This window comes from Galeopterus variegatus, unplaced genomic scaffold (assembly GCF_000696425.1).
Source record: "Galeopterus variegatus unplaced genomic scaffold, G_variegatus-3.0.2 Scaffold884, whole genome shotgun sequence".
NCBI classification, from domain to species: Eukaryota; Metazoa; Chordata; class Mammalia; order Dermoptera; family Cynocephalidae; genus Galeopterus; species Galeopterus variegatus.
Window position 1 is genome coordinate 306,012 of NW_007726995.1, and position 22,492 is coordinate 328,503.

The 22,492-nt window shown below is 48.0% G+C and overlaps 1 protein-coding gene across 1 annotated transcript in view; it reads left to right on the plus strand.

The window, feature by feature from the left end:
- Window positions 1–1,086: 1,086 nt before the first annotated feature.
- The window catches only part of LARP1 (La ribonucleoprotein domain family, member 1), a 50,572-nt gene continuing 29,166 nt past the window's right edge, over window positions 1,087–22,492 (plus strand). The window contains exon 1 of the mRNA XM_008573168.1: window positions 1,087–1,709. Within this exon, the coding sequence (XP_008571390.1) occupies window positions 1,271–1,709 (439 nt within the window). The 5' untranslated portion in view covers window positions 1,087–1,270. The remainder of the gene's footprint in view (window positions 1,710–22,492) is intronic.

Here is a 22,492-nt window from a genome sequence, read left to right on the forward strand (position 1 = left end):
TATTTATTGAATGTACACTGAATTTTGAAACCGCTGTCATACACCCCTCCTTCATCGTACAGTAGGTAAACTGAGGCCCACGGAGGTGGAAGTGACTACTGCACAGTCGGGAAGGGGCAGGGCCAAGTCCAGGATAAAAATCTCACATCTCCGGAGTCGCAATCAAGTGTTGTTTCAACTTCTCTCAAAGCAATTAATTCTTTAGAAAAAAATTAAATCCACTTGAAAGGAAAGACATTTCCGGCCCATAAACACTCGGTTTGGGGGCCTGATCTGGGTGAGGGCTATTATTAGTAATTCTGTTCCCACTTCCTAGGCGCCCGCTTTCCGCAGGGATAAGGCCTCGCCTGAATCGATCCCATCTACAGGCAGTACCCAGGCCGGCCCTGTGGGGAGGAAGGAGCACAGCCCGCGGAGGTGAGGGCGGCTCGACCAAGGTCACCCAGGCGGGGCCTAGACGGGCCAGGCCCGCCGGCCACCGGGGAGGGGGCGGTGTTGGCGTGTCCTCGGTGTAGATGAGGACCACCTCCTTCAGTATACTGGAAGTCTGGGGTGACATTAATGGCTCCTTCCCCTGAAACTCGTACCCAACCTAAAACCCGGGAACAGGCCCGGCCCGCCGCGTGGCCCGTTCCCATGTGCTCCACCTGCGGCGGCTCTCACGCGCTGGCCCTTTAAGACACCTCCCCCTCTTCAACCCCCGCCTCTCTCCCCATCACTGCCCCCTCCCGAATTGCATCAGGCACGTGCTCGCCCCCGTCCGGTCTGAGCAACCCCTCCACAAGCCCGGGAGGTGCTCGGAGGAATCGGAGGTGAGGGGCGGGGCGAAGGGCGGTGCCACTAGGCCGTGCGCGCGCGCTCCCGCCGCCTCTCCTGCTTAAATTCACTGAGAGACCTTTAATCACTACCTTCCATGGTTCCTCTTTTGAAGAATTGGCCTCAATCTATATAATTTACATAGCACTTTGATTAACATTGTCTTACTTGAAATTTCACAGAAGCCCAGAGGGTGGGAGAAAGTCAGGCATTATTTACTCCCATTGTTTCACCAGGAGAGGGGGCGCAGGAAACGCCAGTGGGCCTCGTATCTACGGCGGCTGCATCCGACCGGGAGGGGAGCCGCGCCTAGCGTGAACCCCGACCCTTCTTCGCAGGGACTGGGGCCCAGCGTCCCGGAGGAAGGCGTCGCGGGCGCTCTGCGAGCCAAGTTCGAGGCGGGGGAGGCCGCCCCGGGCGCGCCCGGCTTCTCCGGGGGGGGGCGGGCGCGCAGATGGCCACTCAGGTGGAGCCGCTGCTGCCGGGGGGCGCCCCGCTCTTGCAGGCTGAAGAGCACGGGGGGTTGGTGAGGAAGAAGCCGCCGCCGGCGCCCGAGGGCAAGGGCGAGTCCGGGGCGAACGACGTCGGCGGGGGGGATCCGGACGGCGGCGCCCGGAGACCCCGGCCGCCCTGCGCTAAGCCACACAAGGAGGGCACCGGGCAGCAGGAGCGCGAGAGTCCGCGGCCGCCGCAGACGCCCGGCACTGAGGGCCCAGCCGTCAGCGACGGGGAGGAGGGCGGCGGCGGTGAGCCGGGTGTTGGCGGAGGAGCTGCCGGAGCCGCGGGCGCCGGGCGCCGAGACTTCGTGGAAGCCCCCCCGCCCAAGGTGAACCCGTGGACTAAGAACGCGCTGCCGCCGGTCCTGCCCACGGTGAACGGACAGTCCCCTCCAGGTGGGTCTCCCTGCTTACTCTCCTGGGTCCCGGGGGCCTCTTCCGGGGACATGGGCGTCCCCTCCCCCAGCGGCCTCTAGGGCCCGGGGGTCCGCCGCTGGTTGCGGTGACTCGGGATTTTTTTTTTTATGGCCTGTTCCCTAATTCGGGTCGCCGCGCCTTCCCCCCACCACACACTTGGGAACCTGCCCTGCCGGAGGGCCCGGCCTCCGGGCAGCCACGGCCACCGCCTGGGCCGCAGCGGTTAGTGGGCAACGGCGTGGTCCGGGCCTAGCTCGCCGGGAGAGGGAGGGCGCTTGTTTCGGTGGAAAGGGCCCGCCGCCCCCCACCGCGTGTTGGGGTAAAGAGATGGTTTCTGGCTTGAATCTTCCCCAGGAAGCCCCCTCTTCCCACCCCGCGCTCCCCGTTTTGGTAGCGTTGCGAGCGTCCCCATGTTGTAAATGTTTAATGAGCATATGTCACGGGCAGCACAGCGCCCGGCGAGTTCATGAAGACCGCACGGATTCGGGATTTAAAAGTTAACAAGTTTTGTTCTCGAGTAGATGGTATTAGGCGGTAGAATCGCCATTTGGAGACAGGTTGAGGGGTCAGTTACGGGGAGAACGGGGAGACGAGGAAACCCAACGTGTCACTGAATTGGGTGGTTTCCCTCCCTGATTCCGGGCGCCTTCCGCCTTGAGAGGGAACCCGACGGCGAGTGTTAGGGAGAACCAGTTAAGGGGTTGGCGGAAAATGTGAGGCGGGTGAGGGGCATGCGGCGACACGAGAGGCGTGTAGCGGCGGGGGAGGGTCATGTGGGCTACAGACAGATTCAGATGCTAGATCTACTGCTCATTTTCAACCTCTGGCCTAATTTTTTTCCTCCTCCTGGAATCTATGACAGAAATTCACATTTAAGGGGGGAAAATTCAGCCCACACTCACAGCCTACTAGGAGCTCTTTATACCTTCCCCTCCCTCCACTGCTCACACCCCCCACAGGGGTCCTCATCAATGCAGAATTTATAATAATCTGGTCCTTGGATGGGCTAGAGTTTGTTCACATAATGGAGGTAAGGAGTTAGGAAAAGGGAGAGAGTGTTAATTAAGACTAAAGGCCAACAAACTGTTTTTAATCATAGTGCCTTAGTGACAGGCTAAGTGATTCTTATCTCTTGGTGCAAACATTTAAAGGTTTGCCAAGACCACTGCCTGCTCTCTGCCTCTCTTCCCATAGGCAGTGTCATTCTCTGTGCTAGAAAGTAATAAATCTGTATTTATTTCGTATAACTTCGTATAATGTATGCTATACGAAGTTATTACGGGGCCTCTGCGTTCGGCGCGGGTCGCGGCGCTCGGGGGGGAAGGCGGGTGCGGGCCGCCGCGCGGCCCGAAGTGTGCGTGTGCGCGAGTGGGAGTGCGCGCCCCCCTTCCCGGCATTCCTCCGCAGCCGGGACAACGTGGTGCCTCCCCGCGCGGGTAGCTGCATGTGACCGCCGACCGGCGCTCCCGGAGCCCGCCCTCTTCCCCCCTCCATTTTTTGGTCCTTTTGGACCTGGCCCTTTGGGGGAGGTGAGGGTGCAGGAAATCCCAGCAGAGCCGTGTCAGCGTGGGGAGAGAGGCGGTGTAGAATATGGAGTTTGCTCTTGGCCTCCCTTTGCCGAGAATAGATCGTCGGTGGGGGGGGGGGGTACGTCCTTTCTCTCCTCCTTGCTGTTGCATAGGGTCACGGTGGGTCTTGATTCTTTGGTTTCGAGTCCTTTTGAAGTGGGCCAGTATTTAAACTGGCTTGTAGTTAGAATGATGACCCCTGGCCGGTAGCCCCAGTGCTTTTTCAAAACTCCTCCCCTTTTGCAGTCTTTGGTTGAGGCTGACTGGTTTAAACTATCAAAATGGGTAAAGTTGTAAGGGTTACGTAGTGCCTTCACACTCAAGGGAGTAGAATCACTCTTAGTCTTGGGGAAACCAGAACAGCCAATCCTGGAAACAGGATTTTGCAACTTTAATTTCTTTTCAGCTTGCTTCATTTGGAGGAGGGGACATTTGGGGTTTACTAACAACACCTCAAACCGTGTTCTCTTCCTTCTGCCCTCCTCCCCGAACCCTCTTATGCAAAGGGCAGTGCTGAAACCTCCATTTTCTTTCAAAGCCCTCCTATCCACCCACAGAGTGAGGGAAAACAACTTTAAGACATTCCTTGGTCCTTCCCCCCTCTTTAAACTCAAAGGGGTATAATCATCCCCAGGAGAGAGCACTCCTCAGAAGTTTAAATGAGGCTACTCACCCTGGCTGCTGCTCCTTAGCTAATGGTGAACCTGCCTTGTGGGTTTTAAATCAGCCATGACATCAGGTGGTATTGGGTGCCTGAGCTGGCATTTTGTGTAAGTCCAGGGGCCCTTGATAGTGTGCGTCACTGGGGTTATTGATCGTGGGAAGAAGACAGCTCGGCTGGCACCTTGCCTCTCTCTCTGAGTGGAGAAGCTGACTTGCTTTGAGTGCCCAAAGCAAAATTCTGAGTCGGGTAGATTTGCTCTGTTCTTGTTTTTCTGGAATCTTAAAGCAAAAGAGTGTTTACTCATTGGTTTAGTAGCTTTGGAATAGTCTTAGTATAACTCTGAGTTAATCCAGTAGCTTTTCTGTTTAAGCCTGTTGTTAGGGCTTGGATGCTTTTTAAGAGAAAATTCTGTGATTGGGTTGTCTGTCTGGTAAGGTTAGGTGGTAGGCGCCTTTCTCTGGAGCATACATGGGTCTCTAAGCCCTTTTCCAGACCGGATTTTATTGGCAGCTTGGACAAATTTAAATGTGACACCAGTAGAGTGGCTCTGTGGTCTTGGGGATTTCTGTGTTCTGTGATGCATATGTTTTTGGGAGTCTACAGAAATGAGTGCCTCATAAGCAAGCTAAAAGCTTTCCAAAGCTTGCTGCAAATGCCTATTTTTAGCCCTCCTTTTGGCTCAGATGCTGGTGTTTTAGTTCTTTAAGGGACACATGTAGTCACTAGTAATAAAAATGTTTTGCGATATCACTCCTTTTTTGTGGGGTTCTCTATTCTGGCTTAAGCTTCCAAGTCTTACATGTGTAGTTTTATGTATTGGGATTTGCGTTTTGGCTTTTTGGATCCCCCTTCCGTTCCAGGAGTACTTTAAAATGTTTAAATTTTTTTCCTTATCCCAGCCACACCCTTTCTAAGTATAAGATCCAGGTGTCTTAAGTTAAAAGAAGAGATGATATGTAGCAAAGATTCTTGGGTTAAACTGCGTGGGTTCAAATGCAAGCTCTATCACTTGTTAGCTGTGCTTCCTTGGGCAAGTTATTTAACCATTCTGTGCCTCACGTTCCCCGTTTGTGTAATAGGGATTAATTAATGATTTATCTGTCTCATGGGGCTGTTGTGAGCAGTCAGTGTGATGATATGTGTAAAGTATTTAGCCCACTGCTTGCCATGTGGTAGCTGTTGTGATATCTGGGAGACTGTGGGTCTTTGTGGGGTTTTTTCTGGGTCTGTTTTTCTCCACCTGTAAAATGAGGGGGTTGGAGAATGCAGACCTTTCTGTGTTGTATTAGTACTCTATGAAATACATGGGTTCTTAAAAATTGACTTCGGCTTATCCACAGACGTGAAGTATAGGTAATATTAAAGATTGGTGACCCAAAGAATTGGTTATATTTTCTTTGTAATGTGGTATGATGAATTTTTTAAAATTAGTTTTAATTTTTTTTTTTATTTGCCTTTTGTAAAGATTCTCTTTTGGGAGAGTACTCACGTGGTCTCAGGGTTTTGGGAAAAGAGCCTAACTGAACTAAAACTTTGCTGTGGCTGGTGCATATGTAGTGCGTTGAGACTTGAGGCTGCAGATGGTCCCCAACTTACTATGGTTCAATTTCCAGTTTTTTGACTTTATGCGGGTTGGAAAGTGATGTGCGTTTAGTTTAAAACCATATTTCAAATACCCATACCCCCATTTTGCTTTTCACTTTTGGTATAGTATTCAGTAAATTACATGAGATATTTGATATTTTATTATTATTATTTTTTTTTTTTTTCCTTTTTGTCTTTTTTCATGTCCGGCAACGGATCGCAACCCTCGGTGTTGCACCCGCACCTCGCTCAGCCAGTGAGCGGGAACGAGTCTGTATGTGGGATCCGAACCCTTGGCGGGAGTGCCGCCGCACTCCCAAGCGGCGCACTGTAGCAGTGCGCCACTGGGCCGGCCCTTGATATTTTATTATAAATGGGCTTTGTATTAGATGATTTTGCCCAGCTGTAGGTTAATATGTGTTCTTGTTCTTTTGGTGGGGGGGGTTGGCTGGGATCTGAACCCATGACCTTGGCATTAATAAGGCTGGGCTCTAACCAACAAATGTAAGTGTTCTGAGCACGTTTAAGGTTGGCTAGGCTAAGCTATGATTTTTGGTAGGTTAGATATATTAAATGCATTTTGCCTTAATGATAATTTCAATTTAGGATTGATTTATCAGGACTTAAACCCATCATAACTCGAGCATCTGTATATCATCATCACAAGTCTCCGTCCACCCCAGCAGGGATAATCAATGGGTTTGTTATGTACACTTCTCTAATTTGGTGCAGTAAGAAAACTACCTAGTGCTAAAGTTGGGGAGAGGGTCTGAGGCCTGAGTGTTTATGTTCTGGGCATCATTTTTTTCTGTGTACCTTATTTATTTTTTTAAAAAGATGTCTGGTAAGGGGATCTTAACCCTTGACTTGGTGTTGTCAGCACCATGCTCTCCCAAGTGAGCCACGGGCCAGCCCCCTGTGTACCTTAAAAGTACAATTAACTGATGGCACAAAATACAAGAGGATTATAATTCAGCTAATCCATGGTACCACAGGGATCTTCTGCCGCATTGACTTGGCCCTAAATAGACCTCTACTCTCCTTTTGTCCTCTGTTTTTCTTTCTGGGTTTGGGCCCTTCTCCGGATTCCTGATTGTGCTAGTTGAGCATCTGTATGGATGAATCTGGGGCATCACTGTGACTTCACAGTGTCAGAGCTACTTCAGACCCTGGCCGCCTCCTTTGCTACCACAGAAAGTAGACTGGACAGAAGTAAGAACTCTGGCCCTGGAATCATACAGTCTGCACTTTCGAGTCCTAGCTCTCCTACTTGCTGTGTAATCTTGCGTGAATTACTCAGCCTCTCTGAACCACCATTATTAACTCATCCTCAAAATAAGAAGTGATAGAAACTATCTCAAAGCATTGTGCAAATTAAAAAAGATAATGTTTATAAAGCCTTTGGCATAGTGCCAGGCACAGAGTAAGCACCTAAGTGCTGCCTACTTCATAGTTGCTGTTTTAAAATTTTTGTAATAAATGATCACCATTGTTAGGAGTGTTAATTCCACTTCGATCAAGCTTGTGACCAGCATACCCCATGCTTTCTCTGTGCCTTTGATCCTTCATCTGTAAAATGAGGGAATTAGGTTTAAATGTCTTCAAAGTTTTTTTAGTATCAAAAACATTTTTTTCAATAAGACACCTCCCTCACAAAAGAAAGAAACCAAAGTAGAGCTTATATATGTGTACCTTTATATTTGCCATTGTGATTAAGAACTCTAACTGTGAAGGCTGGAGAGACTTCTGCCTTCAAGAAACTTAAGTCAGTGTATTGGGGGTGCACAGCCAGACATTAGGCGCCTTACAATGTGATTATAGAAAGTACACAGCACTGTCCATGAAAATTTCCCCCCACCAAATAAAAATTGAACCCAATCTAATAGATCCATAGTTCTAACTGCCAATTTATAAGGGAAAGGGGGATAAAGGAACAAATTAATTGACTGTGAGGTAGCAGTTATCCAGTTTCTAAATGTGAGAGATTCTATAAGACATTTTTTCAGTAAATAAGTGGCATTTTTATAAAGAGGGAACTGTTATAGATGAAAAGAGTTGAGACAGCAATCAAATGCATTGTTGTGAATCTTGTTTGGATCCCGATTCAAACAAACTGGCCATAGGAAGACATTTTGGTGACAGTTGAGGAAATTTAACCATTTTAGACTGCATTAAGGAATTGTCTTGTCAGTGGTGAAAATGGCATTATGATTGTTTGTTTTTAACTGTGTAACTTGTTATATTATGCACCCCTGGCTAAGAGCTGCTAGATTAGTCTCAGTAAATGAGACTTAAGGCCCTTTTTCCCTTAGTAGTTCAAATCACTTTCTCTTCTAAAGAAGGCACACAATTAGAACACCCTCTGATGGCAGGACAAGGAGGCAGCCTTCACCAGGAGTTTTGAGTTTCACACTCACCAGGAAGTGAGTGCCTGCCAGGGAGGGGGAGGTGGCCCTTTGGGGAGGGGGAGGTAGTCACATGCTGGCTTAAACTCTGAACCTCCGGAGGGGCGGAGTCTCTCTGTTGGCCCACCCACTATCTGCAGTGGGACCTAAGCTGGAGTAAGCATTTTATAGCTGTTACTCAGCGCCCATTCTCTTCTCTGGGAGGTGGGCTGGGAGAGGAGGAGAAGCGGGCCTAAAACCACAAAAACCTCTTTAAAATGGAGAGCTTGGCAGATGGGAGTGCCCATGTTTGCAAAATCCAGGGCAAGCTCAAAGAGGGTAATTAGGGTGCTGGGGCCTCAGGAGGGCTCACAGGTGCCTCAGTCTGGGCTCACAAACCTCCCTGGCTGGTCAGGAGCAATCTAAGGGAGTGGCCAGGAGAGAGGATGACCTTACCTTGCCTGAGGTTCAAGAAAGGAAATAAGTTTTGATACTTGGCTAATGAAAACATGGGAAACATCACAGTGTATAGGTGGGGGAAGGTGATGGGATTTAAATCAGAACTTGGGCAGAGTCCTTCTCCCTGCTCTCACTTGCTTGATGACTTTAGTTTGCCAAACCTCTGTTTTCCTTATTCACGGAATGGGACTGTCCCGATATTGAGGTTGTTTTGAGGATCAGCTTCGTATTGAGTATGGAGTAGCCCTGTTCATGACTTAAAATGTCCCACACAGATGTAAGTGGTTTATGTGTTTATTCCAGAAGATGCATTCCTAACAGAGCTATATAGTTTGAGGTAATTACCCATTCTGACGGGTTATCCATGCCTTTCCTAAATGGGGGTAGATAATCAGAAATTAGCTGAATTCTCAAGAATGGCAGTTTGTAATAGTTACCAGGGCCAACTGGCCAACTTCCTTTGGCAGATAGCTTGGGGTGTCCCTCATTGAGGGATTTTCCCAGAGTCAGAGGGACAGTCTTAATGTGGCACCTTTCTTTGGTTGAGGCTTTGGACTGGCAGAGCCTTAGGTGTGGGGAGGGGATGAGGAGTGAATGAATTTTGAGGATGAATTTTGTAAAGCTGGCCAGATAAATCTGTCATATATGGTGAGGGACTTCTCCACCTCAGTTTGAGGTACTGTTGGTAAACCAAGATGACCCCTCCATCAGAGGTCTTGTTTACAGGGCACTTTGTAATAAACCCCCATACTTGTGGTAACCACCTATCCTCAAGATATGCCAGCAACTCAAAGTAGCCTTTTCTCTTCTCTGCATTAGAATGAAGGTGCAAGCTTCTCAGAGGAAGTCCCGCAGTAGCCAGGAGCCATCTGGGTGAATGATTCACCCAACTCTGAATGGTTTTGCCCTGCTTTTCATATAAGCTAATTTATTTAGGCTCCTGATAACCCTGAGATAATTTATAGTGATATAATAGTCACCATTTACTGAGTGTTTTACTTTTTCTAGCCGAAGTAATCTGCTCAGCAGGTGTTCCTTTTAACCCCCATTTCACAGATGAGGAAAGCAAGACTCGGGAGAGGTTAAGTGATTCTGTCCTAATTGCTCAGACTAAAAACCTTGAGGTCATCCTTGCCGCTTCTATTTCTTTGTCACTTCAGATCTAATTTATCAGAACATTCTTTTGGCTCTTAAAAATTGGGTTCAAATATAAATGCTTCTTACTATCTCTGTTGCTGGCCTGGACCATATATCATTTGTTCTCATCTCGATTGTGGCATCAGTCCCTTAACTGGTCTCTTTTCACTCCTGCTCAAAACCCTTTGTTGGCTTCTCATAGGGGAGTAAAATACAGAGTCCTTTAAGACTACTTGATCTGATCCTATCCGACCCCAACCTCTTACCTCATCTTTCTCCACTTGCCTCTTCCCTCACTCCCTTCCGAAAGCATTTGTTCTCACTTTTCCTGGAGCATGTCATGCACTCTTCTGCTTTGGGGCTTTTGCTCTGGAATGTTCAGCCTCAGATCACTGTGATGGAGAGGCCTTCCCAGACCATCATGTATAGACTAGCAGGCTTTGACCTCGGACTCCTTGTCCCCATCCCTCTTACTCTGTTTCATTTTTCTCCTCAGCTCTTATCACTGGGCCGGGAATTTTGACATTTGACCACTGCTATATCCCCCACACCTATAGCATTGCCTGGCACGTTGTAGTAGGCAGCTTAGTTAACATTTGTTTAGTGGAAAAATGGATGAGTGGATGAATCTCATACTTTTAATGGCATTCATTCAACACATTTTGAGTGCTTACTGTGTGTAAGGCATGGGGGATACTGCAGTGAGGTTAAAAAAGAATGTTGACAAGGAGTGCGTGTATTCAAAATTTAGTATGGAAGATGCTGTGTAGGTAATGTATGGGATTCTTTGGGAATACAGCAGGGGCACTCAGTTCAGTCAGGGTTAAAGAAGTCTTCCAGGGAGGAAGTGATGCCTAAGCTGAAATGAGAAGGATGAGTAGGAGTTATGTGAGAAAGGCCTGGAAAGAGAGAGCTCATTTTTGGTTGGGGAAAGGCCCTGCAGTTCAGGGAACTGAGATTCCTGTAGCTGTAGTGTAGATGACCAGAAAGGTAAGCAGTCCTGCCTTATAATGAGTGCTAAGTCCCAGTTTTAGCTGGAAGGCAGTATAGAGCTATTGAAGATTTTAAGTGAGGGAGTGACATGGTCAGTTTTTTCCTTTTGAAAGGTGACTGGCCACATGGCAGAACCTCTTAGGTTAAGATTAGATGGTTTGGGGGCCGGCCCAGTGGCGCACTGCTACAGTGCGCCGCTTGGGAGCGCAGCGGTGCTCCCGCCGAGGGTTTGGATCCCACATACAGACCGGTTCCCGCTCACTGGCTGAGCGAGGTGCGGGCGCAGCACCGAGGGTTGCGATCCATTGCCGGACACGAAAAAAGACAAAAAGGAAAAAAAAAAAAAAAGGTTAGATGGTTTGGGTTTTCTCGTCTGATCCTTTGGGGGCAAGGTTCCCAGATTACAGAAGAGAGCAGACTTCCAAGTCATTCCTAAAACGTAGATCTTAGGCAATTTTTAGCTGCTATATTCTTTAGGGGTAGGGAGTGGCAGTGATTTATAGGATATTTCTGACCCTTCAGAAGGCCATATTATCCAGAATGTATCTCAGTCACTGGAAGAAGCACAATTCCTGATGGACTGGCTGAGACTGAGCTCATGCCTGCCTGCTTGTCCATACTGCAGCTGGCTGGGTGGGAAGAAGAGGAGGCCCTGGCAGTAGTGGTAGGAGGCAGGCTTCGAGGTGGTGATATCCCCTTCCTCCACACCCCCCATCAGGGGAGGCACTTACCATGCAGGAGGACTTCCTAGGCCAACATGGTAGGTTGCTGCCCACCAGCCACTTTGCAGCTTGGCTCTTTGGGTTTTTCCAGGTAGACAGCCATGTGTACAAGGTTTTCTTCCCACCAAAGCCCCCTCCCCTCGGCTGAATTCAGCTGTTTTTACACCTGTGCTGAGAACGGTGTGTTTGCATTTGCCCACATATAGGCTGCTGGAGTGAGTCCCCGAGAATGCTGGGCAATAGAGTTAGGCTTACACAGCCCAATTCCTAGTTGTCAGCTCTGTCCCCATTGTTGTGCCCTTAGGGGTTTTCCCTTCCCTCCTGTGATACTATGAAATGTGTGTTTGGTTTTCACTCCAGTCTCAGTCCCTTTCCTGGCATACAATTCCTAAAATTCTTAGAATCTCCAAAGTAATGAGTGTCTTTTTGTATGCTAATGAGTTGACTGTTGACTGGCTGCTCCTTGGTGGCTTCAGGATGGTGGCTACTCACCTGAAAGACTAAAGCAGGATGAGAGTGTTGGGACTTTGAGTACCAACCCCCAACCTTCTGAGGAGGAAGAGAGGCTAGAGGGGGGCTGATCAGTGGCCACTGGTTTAATCAATCCTAGCTACATAATGAGGCCTCCATACAATCCCAAGAGGCCTGGTTTCTGGGAGCTTTTGGATAGCTGAACACATGGAGGTCCCTGGAGGGTGGTGCACCCCAGGAGGGCATGGGAGCTCTATGCCCTTTTCCCTATACCTTGCCCTGTGCATCTCTTCATTCGTATCCTTTGTAGTATCCTAAATCTGTAAAAAGTGTTTCCCTGAGTTCTGTGAGCCACTTAAAAACTCAGTCGATCCCAAGGAGAGGGTTGTGGGGATCCTGAATTATAGCTGATTGGTCAGAAGTTCCAGAGGCTTGGACTTGCAACTGTCATCTGAAGTGGGGGCAGTCTTGTGGAACTGAACCCTCAATGCTCTCTCCAGGTAGATAATGTTGAAGTGGAATTGTATTGGAAGATACTCAGCTGGTGTCCAGTGTGGAACTGGTTGTTTGCTTGCTGGTGGGGAGAAATGCTCACACATTTGGGCACAGAAGTCTGTCTTATGTCTTGATTGTTGTGGTGTGAGAGCAGAGGAAAGAGTATGTTTTTCTCTCTCACCTCCTTTCAGAGAGGAGGGAGTATTTAGAACTGGAAGGGGCCCCAGAGGTCATGGAATCTAAACCTTTCATTTTTAGGTCAGGTACTTCATACCCAGAAAGAAAATAGGAGTTGCCCAAGGTCACAGTCAATTCAGAGCAAGGCTGAGACTTGAGCCTGCTCCCAGTGCAGTTCTGTTTTCACTCCACCTCTGGAGAAAGAAGGTTGAGCATGGGCTTTGGAGTCAGTCAGTCACAATTTGTATTAGCCCAGCCTGTTACCAACTGAGTGCCCTTGGAAAGGTTGGTAGCTTCTGGGTCTCAGTAAATGGGGCTGTATCTAGAGTGTACCCACCTTACTGGATTATTGCTGAAGGTGAGCTAGGTGAAGATATGTAAGTGCTTAGCTGGTGCCTGCACATAGTAGTAAGTGGTAATGGTAAGAGTGTTGATTATTCCTCTTCTGAAGGCTTGAATTTGGCTTATGTCTTCAGTTTGCTTAAAGGAAGTCAGGTGCCAAAGCCAGCCTTCCTTTGTTGTCCTGGGTCCTTTCCTTCATCCCTGCAGTTTGGTCCTGAGCATACACAGAAAGGCAGCCCATGTCATGTCTTAGAGCCGGATCTTCTATCCCTGCCTTAGGCTGGCTTATGCAACTCCATAGTGGAGGGGAATTTAAAAATTCACTGGGGGCCATAATCCTGGCAGTGAGAAGCTCAAATTGTGGTACTTGAGAATGCCCTAATGACATATTGTCAGAGTGGGAGATGAGCTCAGGTTACACAGTAAACTCTCACTCTCCATCTTTAGCAGCTTAGGGTCAGTTTGAGGGAGCAGATGCTTCCGCTTTTTCTGCTCTGTATGTATATTTTTTGGTCCATATATATAGTAACAGTGATATAAAGAAAAGAGACCAGTTATGTGGATGGAATATCTGGGTTTTGGAGCCCAGTGTAGGGATAGAGTTTGGACATGGTGAGAGCAAGGTTGGGTGTGAGAGGTTGGTTACCACTTCTTAGGGAACGTGGGAGGGAGACAGGAAATTAGGAACACACAGGGATGCAGCACCTTTCTATGAGGAAGGAAGGGTTAAAGAACTGGGATTGTTTTGCCCAGGGAATCAAAGCTTGGAGTAGTGGGAAATGCCAGTTATCTTGAATATAACAATTGAATAGACTTGCTTCATATGGCCTTAACAGTTAAAGCTCTAATGGCAGGTGGAAGGTAGAGGGTTTGTAGGTTTGGGCTCCAGGTAAGTAGTAACTTCCAACATTGCCCTAAAAGGATTCAGCTGTCACAGGAGGTACTGAGTTCCTTGACATGGTAATATTTGAACAGCTTTGTATGGCAGTTTGGTATAGGACTCTGCTGCTACAAGTTGACAAAGTACTTTTCTAGATTTGTTCATTTAAAAATTTTTGAATACCATGCCTGTTAGGTGTCAGGCCCCAGAATTCAGGGTAAAAAAGACACATTACTACCATAGTGGGGCTTATATTCTGAAAGGCAGAAGTCAAGAATGAGCATCCCCTATTCACCTCCTCAAGGACCAGTCCAACCTGACAGGTTTTGGTTGACTTGCATTTCAAAACACTTTAAAGTAATCATCTATATTTGAAAATAAGAAAAATTATCTGGAAACTCATGGATTTCCAGCTTCTCTATAAAAAAATCAGATTCTGAATAATTGTATGCTGGATTGTATACTTTAAATGGGTGAATAACATGGTCTGTGAATTATGTCAATAAAGCTGTTGTGAGGGTCAGCCCGTGGCTCACTTGGGAAAGTGTGGTGCTGATAACACCAAGGCCACGGGTTCGGATCCCTGGTTAGCTCTCTTGGGAGAGCGTGGTGCTGACAACACCACGTCAAAGGGTTAAGATCACGTTACTGGTAATCCTTTTTTTTTTTTTTTAAACTGTTGTGGCAGAAAAAATTAGAAGACCTAGCCACATTGGGCTACTATCCATGTGGCTTGACCTAGCTCACGTTTAGATGAGGAGTGCTACATTTGGCCCCTGTAGGCCCTTGAGTTTGCCATTCCTTATTCAGGCTTCCTTCTAGCATGAGGCCTATGGGCCCAGACTTCGTATGCTACATCATACAAAGGAGAAAGGACAGCAGTCTGTCCAGCTCACAAGCCAAGGAGCATCCTTATGTGAGAAGAGTGAGAGGAGGGGGTTAGACTTTAAGGCCTTGGGCAGGAATTGCAGTCCCTAGAGGGGACTACTTACCCATCTCTAGGGAGGGTGGGTGTGAGGAGCAGTGTGACCTGAGGCCCTGGAGCAGCAGTAGAAAGCTCTCTGGGAGCTAAGGGATGGACTTGCTGGAGAAACTGGGTGATGTTAGGTCCCTCCCAGCTCAAACACCCTGTAGGTGTGAGAGTGACAAGGCAGATACTAAGTTTCAGTGTGGAAAAGGGAAAGATCCTGACTAGAGGCCTTGAGGCTGGGGGCAGCAGCTTCATCAAGGAATACCTTTAAGAGTGGTACAGATGGGAGTGATAAGGAGCCTGATGATGAGCATTCTAGCCTGGAGGGACAGCAAGTACTAGGCAGTTATGAGTTTAGAGTTCTTCAAGGAACAGGCAGAAGGCCTGTGAATGAGGGGAGAAGGGCTCAAAACAGAAACAGAAGGCCTTTGGAGGCCAGCTTTGGGAGTCTGGATCTTGTTCTGAAGTAATGGAAGAGGTTACATGATGTGATGTCAGCTTTAGGATTACTCAGTTCTGTGGAGAATAGATGGGGGTGATGGGGGCCGGGGTGGGTGGGTAGGAGGAAGCAAGGTGGAAGCAGGGCGACCCCTTAGGAGATTTCTGCAGTAGTTCAGGAAAGAGATGGTGAGGAGTGGATGATGGCAATAGTGACTTGGTCTGATCTTTTAAACTAACTTACTGTTTTCCCCTGAGACTAGACCACTCAAAGGGGAAGCTTTCTGATTGCTATTTCTTACTTCCTCCTTGCCTCTCAAACTGTCTAGAAGCAGAAGTAGTTGTGCTGTGCCCATTGATCAGATGGGTAGCGTTAGGCAGGCAGACTTTTGCGCAGTTCTGAGTCTCCTGGCCCCAGAACAGCCTGAGTGCTGGTGCTTCCCTGCCTGGGTCTGCCTGCCTTGGCTTATCCCAGGCTTCGTGCCCCAGGGTGGAAGTGGAATGAGGGTGAGTAGACTGGGGGTACAGGCAGGGGTAGGGATGGTTGTCCTGGAGGTGGGGAATGATCCTGACCTTGAGTTTTTGTATCACACTTTTCTGTTTCTGACTTCTCGTCGGAAACTGCTGTGAGTTTTTGATTTCTGATAAGATTTTCAGAGCAGGGTCAGAGCAAGCTGCCCAAGTTGAAAGTCTGAGGATCCAAGTTCTGATGTCAACCCTGCTCTCTTATTTCTCTTGGCTAGACCTTCATTTCTCACAACTTGTGTGAAGGGATTGGATCCTGTGCTGTCAAGTGCAGTGCCATTCTAGGATGTTCTCTGCCATTCTAGGCTTTCCCTGTCCCAACCCCTGATTTGCATCATCACTGCCATTGCTCCTCTGGGGTGGTAATTCTTTGGAGATCCTAGACTTGAAGAAGCCCCAAGTCTAAAGGGGCTTTGGAAGCCTTCTGTTTGCTTCTCATTTTACAGAAAACCAAGGCTGTATCTTGGCCATAGTCTTGTAGTTGACACCAAGGGGATCGCAGTACCCACTCTAGAATGATGGCCCTTCAAATCGTCAGTCCTATACCAGTGGGGATAAAAAAAAAAGGCCTAGGCCTGGCAGCATGAACCCCAAAGGCAGGTCCCAGCACAGATGATGTAGTTCTTGGTCCTAAAGACACATGCCTTCAGCTCTCTTAATTTTGGAGGTCGGGGGTGGGGGTGGGTGGCCAGTACAGGGATCAAACACCAGACCTTTGTGTTATTTGTGTTATTAGCACTGCGATCTAACCAGCTGATCTAAGCAGCCGATCTAACCAGCCAGCCTTGAGCTCTTTCCTAAGCCTGAGAGGCCTACCCAAATGGAGAAGGTGTTGCCCAGAAATGGTCTAAATTTTCTGAAAACAAGCCCCCTACCCACCCTTCTACTCTGCCTCACCGATAAGCTCTTCAAGATAGAGTCAAGTGAAGCATTGGCTTGGGAACACTAAGCAAACATCCAGGACAAGGTACCTTGCTGGTGGCTCACCAGTGGGTTTGGGGTAGGGTAGAAAATCTTGTCAGTGGTCTTAATCAGATAATCAGATCTATAACTTCCAAAACAATAGCTAACAAGTATTGAGTGCTTACTATGTGCCAAGCACTTTCCCAAGCAGTTTTACAAATACCAATTTATTTAATCCTTACAATCCCCTGAGGTTAGGAACTCTATTCCCACTTAAAGAAACCCAAGGCCACCCAAGTAGAAGTGGCAGAGCCAGGACTTTAGCCTTGGTGGCTACACCCAGATTCTTTACAGCTGTACTGCCCTGCTGGTGATATGAAGTAGGGAGATCCAGGCTGAGCCAGGGAAAGTAGGCAGTTTTTCTGACTCCCAGACTAGTGTTCTTTCCATGGAGGCACCCATTCCATAATTCTCACTTGTGTTTCTGCATTAAGTTCTTCCTGGGCCTTGCCTTAATTCCTCTGGAAGAGCCCAGGCCTGAGGGTTGCAGGTCTTGCCTGGTGTCAGGACAGAATGGCCCCTGGAGGGAAAGAGCACTGAACTCACCACCACCCATGGGCAGCTCTCACATTGGCTACTAGATTCATGGGCTGGACCCTTGGCAATCTTGTCCATTTCTATATCCACAGCACCTGACACAGTATGGGCTAAATATTTGTTGAGATGAAGAGCACTGTGTTTAGTTATTGACAGACTGGAATTATAAATACTCATGTTTGTGGTGACTGTCTCTTCTCTTGCCCGTAACAGACATTGATTGCTCCCAGGCTTTTCCTGAGTCTGTTTGCTGCCTGAGGATCCTTAGTCACAGCACCCAGGCAGCCAAGCTTAGCCAATCACAGGTGGAGTGTAAGATTAAAGCCCTTCTGTAAACTGAGCCCTCAGGGAATAGGGACTGTTTTATTCATTATTGGTTTCCCAGTGCCTGGTTATTATTGGTTTACACAGACCCCTCAACAGCCAAGTTACTGATGGTCAAGTTTATTTTGCTTCGTGGTACAGTGGCAGGAGCCCAGGGCTAGGATCTCAAAAAACAGTTTGATACTTTTGGGACAAGCCAGGAAGCTCACTGTCTCAGTTCTATGTTCTGTAAAATGGGTAGAACCATGTCCACCTTTCCTACCTCAGACTGTTGTAGTGAGACTTAGGTGCAGTCATGGGTGAGGAGAGTACCATATAAGCTGCTTAGCCCTGGTCACCCTAAGGAAAGGTAATTTACCTGGACGGTAGTTTATGCTCTGTTCAGTTCTCCCCTGTGCCCCAGAGCACCCAGCTTTTCTACCTCCTTTTCCCCTCTCCTGCATGTCCTTTGACCTGCAGGGTTGTGTCGTTTCCCCCATCCACTCCTTTCTGATCTGCTGAAAGAGGTAAAATTCCCCTGGGGCTTTGGTGCAGGTGGCCCTGGAGCATTGCCTTTGCAATAAACAACGCTTTGATTCCCAGCTGTGCTTTTCCCCCTTCTGCTGTGCTGAGTCGTATTATCCCTACCTGGCAGTTGAACTATCAGAGAAGTGGATTCTGGTGCTGGTGGCCTTAGTCCCCTGTAGGGCCTGGAGGCTTTAGCTGAGCCTTTGGGGGACATAAAGAACCTAGTGTTTGTCTCCTGAAGTTCTGAGAAACGCTTGGGGTACCCAGGGATTTTAGATCCTTGGGGTCTTGTATCTTCTTACTGTGTTACCTTTGGCTAACCACTTACCTTCTTTGAGCCTCTTCTAAAATTGGGATAATAGTTTTTCCATTGTGAGGATTAAAAAACTTAATGCACAAAAGGCCTGCAGCAAGCAGGAGGCCTGGTTTCCTCTGAGGTAAATGCTTAGTAAGTAGTAGCCATTATTATTGTAATGGACCCAGACCTCAGAGCAAACAGCAAGGTTTTAGGGTAAGAGAGTGTGGAGACTGACTGTAAGGAAGAAATAGATGGGACAGTTCACTTCAGATCCTTCATTCTTCTCCTGGCATAGCCAGTTTGCAGCTTGTTGTAAAACTAAACCCCAAGCCCAGACTGATCCCTTGTGACCTCACATCTGTCCAGACACTCAGCTCCTGGCTTCTTGGCCTGACCATTCTTGGTTCCTGGTGCCGGAGATTGGACTGGTAGAAAAACGAGGGGGATGAGCTCCTCGTGCATCCTTCCTCTGGCTGCTGTTTCTTGTGTAATTAAAACTACCTGTAACCTCTTGCTCTTGTGAGCCCCGTAAGTCCTATGTTTCCAAGTGTGAGACCCTGGACTGTGGAGGGGAAGTTTAGAGACCAGGGGCCCTTTCCTGGCAGTCTCACTCAATTGGCATCTCAGTTCTCAAACATTAATTGGCATCAGCATTGCACAGGAAGAAAGTTATTGAAACTGCAGGTGCCCAACCTGTCTCCACTTCCCCAAGTTGATCTCTAAAGTTTGGGAGGAGGCAGGAATCTACATTTTAACCAAGGTTGCCCCTTTCTCCCCGCAGGGGCTCCTTAGATTACAAAAGTGGTTTTGCAAGCTTGCTAGCTTATTGGTCCCCAGTTTCCACAGCAGGGAGGTGAGGATTTTTCAAACTGGCTCAAGAACTCTGGGCTAGTTGGGAGGCAGAGTGGGGAGTGGGCTTAACGGCCCATTTCTATCAGAGCAGCTTTGCCATTTTATTTTTCTTTTCCAGAAGCTCAAATATTTAATACATACAAGAGAGCATAAATATACAATAAAAAAAAAACTATTAAAATAAGAATCCAAGTATCTACTACTGGCTTAAGAAGTACAGCCCTGATTTTAAAATATTAAATGTGGTGTGTGGTTCTGGGGAACCCCGGTCAAAATTAACAGTTGAAACTCACTGTTAAATCAAGATAACTCCAGTGTATCCAGAGAAAACCTACCTTAAAGTTCCCTAGCAGATTCCTGATTCCACCATTCCTGAGTAATTATCTCTAGAGGGTGGGACCCAGGCATCTACGTTTTGATAAGCTCCTCAGATGATAATTCTGCATACTTCAATCTTAGGGCTGAAGTCCTTTGTAGCAGTGGTTTCAGGGGTAGCTTGTTGCCCTGTAAAGTTGACTGCATTTAAGGGGATCAGTGGGTATAAAGGACAAAATCACAAGATGTTAGGACTAGAAGGACTGGATGACAAGATTCCACCCACCCTACCACAGGCCTCTGAATGAGGAGACTGAAGACCACTAGAGGGGAATTCTTGCCAAGCTTCCACATCAAGGCTGTAGTGCCTGAGCCAGGACTGGCATCCAGTCTCTGGACTCCTAGTCCAGGGCTCTGGTCACTCCCCCATTTTTATTTTGAAACATGGGGCAATGGTCTTTCCTTCCTATAGTGGCTAAACTTAGCAAATAAAAATGTAGGGTGCCAGTTAAATTTGGAATTTCAGATAAAGCAAATAATTTTTTATCATGTATCCCAAATATCACATGACATTTTTAGTTTAAAGATAATCACTGTTACTGAGTCTCCTGAATTTCTGTTTGCTAAATCTGGCCGGCAACCATATCTCCCCACCCCTCACCCCCACTTTTGGCACTAGACAAATTCAACAATTGCCCCAAAGAAATGACAAAATAACTGCATTTTTGGTAGTTCTGTGTTCTTAGCTCATTTTAAATAGTACCTCATTTAATCTGTTAAACAATCCTGTGAGCTAGCTGTCATAGACCCCTTTTATAGTTTAGGAAAATGAGAGGTTAAGTCTAACTTCTAGGATCATCCCTGTAAGCTGCCTTTCTGCCTCCTCATTGAACCTAGTTGCTTGGCCCTCACTGATGCATGACCTAGTTAATGCCTATCCAGTTAACAAGCTGCACAAGAGTGTGGCCAGTTTTGACCCATCTGCCCTGGCCTTGTGAGTTAGTTTAATTCATGGCGGTTGTTGGTTAGCACATTCCAAGCATGGGCTCCAAAGTTCATGCTGTTAACTACTGCTCTACCCTGCATTTTAACCCAGCGGCCTAGTAAATTTTCAGTTGGATGGGTTTGTGGTAGGGGTCAGGACCCCCCTCTACATTTTTTGAAGGGGTGTGCCAGTGGCTGGAGGGCATCTGTGAGCAGGGGTGAGGAGTCTGCATGTGGGGCAGCACCCTGGCTGCTGAGTCTTTCCTGCCTCCATGTTCATGGTATCCCAGTGCTCCACTGTTTCCCAGTTGAGGTGTAGCGTGTAGTGCTGTAGGGTCCCTGTAGGCTGGCCCGAGCAAGCTCACTGAGAGGGTCAAATCAGCTGCTTCTAGAAAGTAAAACCTGCTGGCCTCGCCGACCTGGATTGGAGGAACTAGTCTCCACCCAAGATTTGGATTACCACGTATTCCCAACCTGTAGGGCTAGAGCTAAAGAGGAAAAATTGGATGGACGTGGGGCTTCTCCCAGAGCTACTTCAGTGAGAGCACCCCTTCTTTTCAGTCATATATTGCAGTTCCATGTGAGAAGTCATTTTTCTTGAAAGTGCCATCAGTAGTTGTGAGGAATAGTTTTTACGATGCTTTTGGGTCCCTAAGGCCCTGCCCCCCCCCCCCCCCCCCCGCCCCACTCTGTGCGTGGGTGTAGTTGTACATATTGCTTATTTTGTTGAAAGAGTATATTGGCTTCCCAACCTGTGAAAGGGCTCTGGATTGCGAGGCATAAATTTGATGTTCCAGTGCCAACTCTCCAACAATTCACTTGTGACTTTGGGCACAGTCAGGTCCCTCTTGGGCCTCAGTTTTCCTATCTGTACAATGATATTTCTCAAGTCTCTTCCATCTTTGGCTAGGTCTAGGATCAGCCTCTCCACTCCAGTAATGAGGACAACCCAAAGTATTTTCTTGGGGATTCAGCAGAGAAGTTGTAGGACAATAAAAATGAAATTGTGTTACCTGAGGTGGTAGCTCACCACTGGGGACAGGAGAAAACCTGCTTTGCAGTCAGCAGCCTCCCGTGTCAGGGTAATGGAGTTAGGTGTGCAGCAGAGCATGGTGTCTGCCTCGCGGCCTACCTGAGAGGATTGGCCCTTGAAACCCAGGGCCTAGGAGAGCCTGTGCAAGCCAGGTGAATAGGGCTCATCCGTGAACCTGGAATCACCAGCATACCTACCTTCTAGAGTGGTTGTGAAGACCAAAGGCATAGTAAGGGCTTGGTAATCGATTACGGTCTGGTGGGGTGAGGTACACACAGATGCAGCCATTTTAGGCGGTGGTGAGTGCTCTGAAGACCCTGAATTGTAGACTGAAGTAGAACTGGATCCATAGTTGCTGGTTGGGCAGCACTTTATATTGGCCAGTTGTAAATTCCTGAGGAGAATTTACACTGAGATCTGTGGCTAACGAGGATTCATTTATCTTGCTTCACCATACCATATACTGTGTGACCCTGGGCAAGTCCTTTCCCTCCGTTTCATTTTATGGACAATTGAAATAATTGTGTCTTTTTGAAGCAATTAAGTGAAATCATATTTAGCAGCTTAGATCAGTTTCTGGCAAGCTAGTTACCACGCAGGAAAAGGTAACAAGAACCGAATGTGCTCTTCATAAAAGGCTGGGTTAGGGGGAGCTGGCACTTGGAGAGACCAGGGGCTTCAGGGGCCACTGATCTATTTCAGCAGTGATGCTTATTAGTTAATCAGCTTTTGGACAGGACTTCAGGGACCAGCAGTTGGGGTGGCCACAGTCACTTGAGGGTGGCAGGGTCCCTGTCCGGGCAGGATGAGTGGAAGCACCGAGTGGCCTGGTTCACCACATACCACATGCTAAAGGTAGTTGCCTGGGGCTGGACCAGGTCCTCCCTCTGCCCCTCCTCCCAAGCCAAGGGGACTCAGACTCTGTACTCCTACGCTGGCTGCTGGCCTGCAGCTTCCTATCAGCCAGGTCTGAAGATGGTCTGACTTTCTGAAGGTTTCTCTCTCTCTCTCCCTCCCTCCCTCCCTCCCTCCCCCGCTCCCTCTCCTCTCTCCTTTCTCCCTCTCTCTCTCCCCCCTCCCTCCCCTTTTCCCTTTCTCTCCCTCCCTCTCCCCACTCCTTTTCTTAAGAGTGCCCTTCAG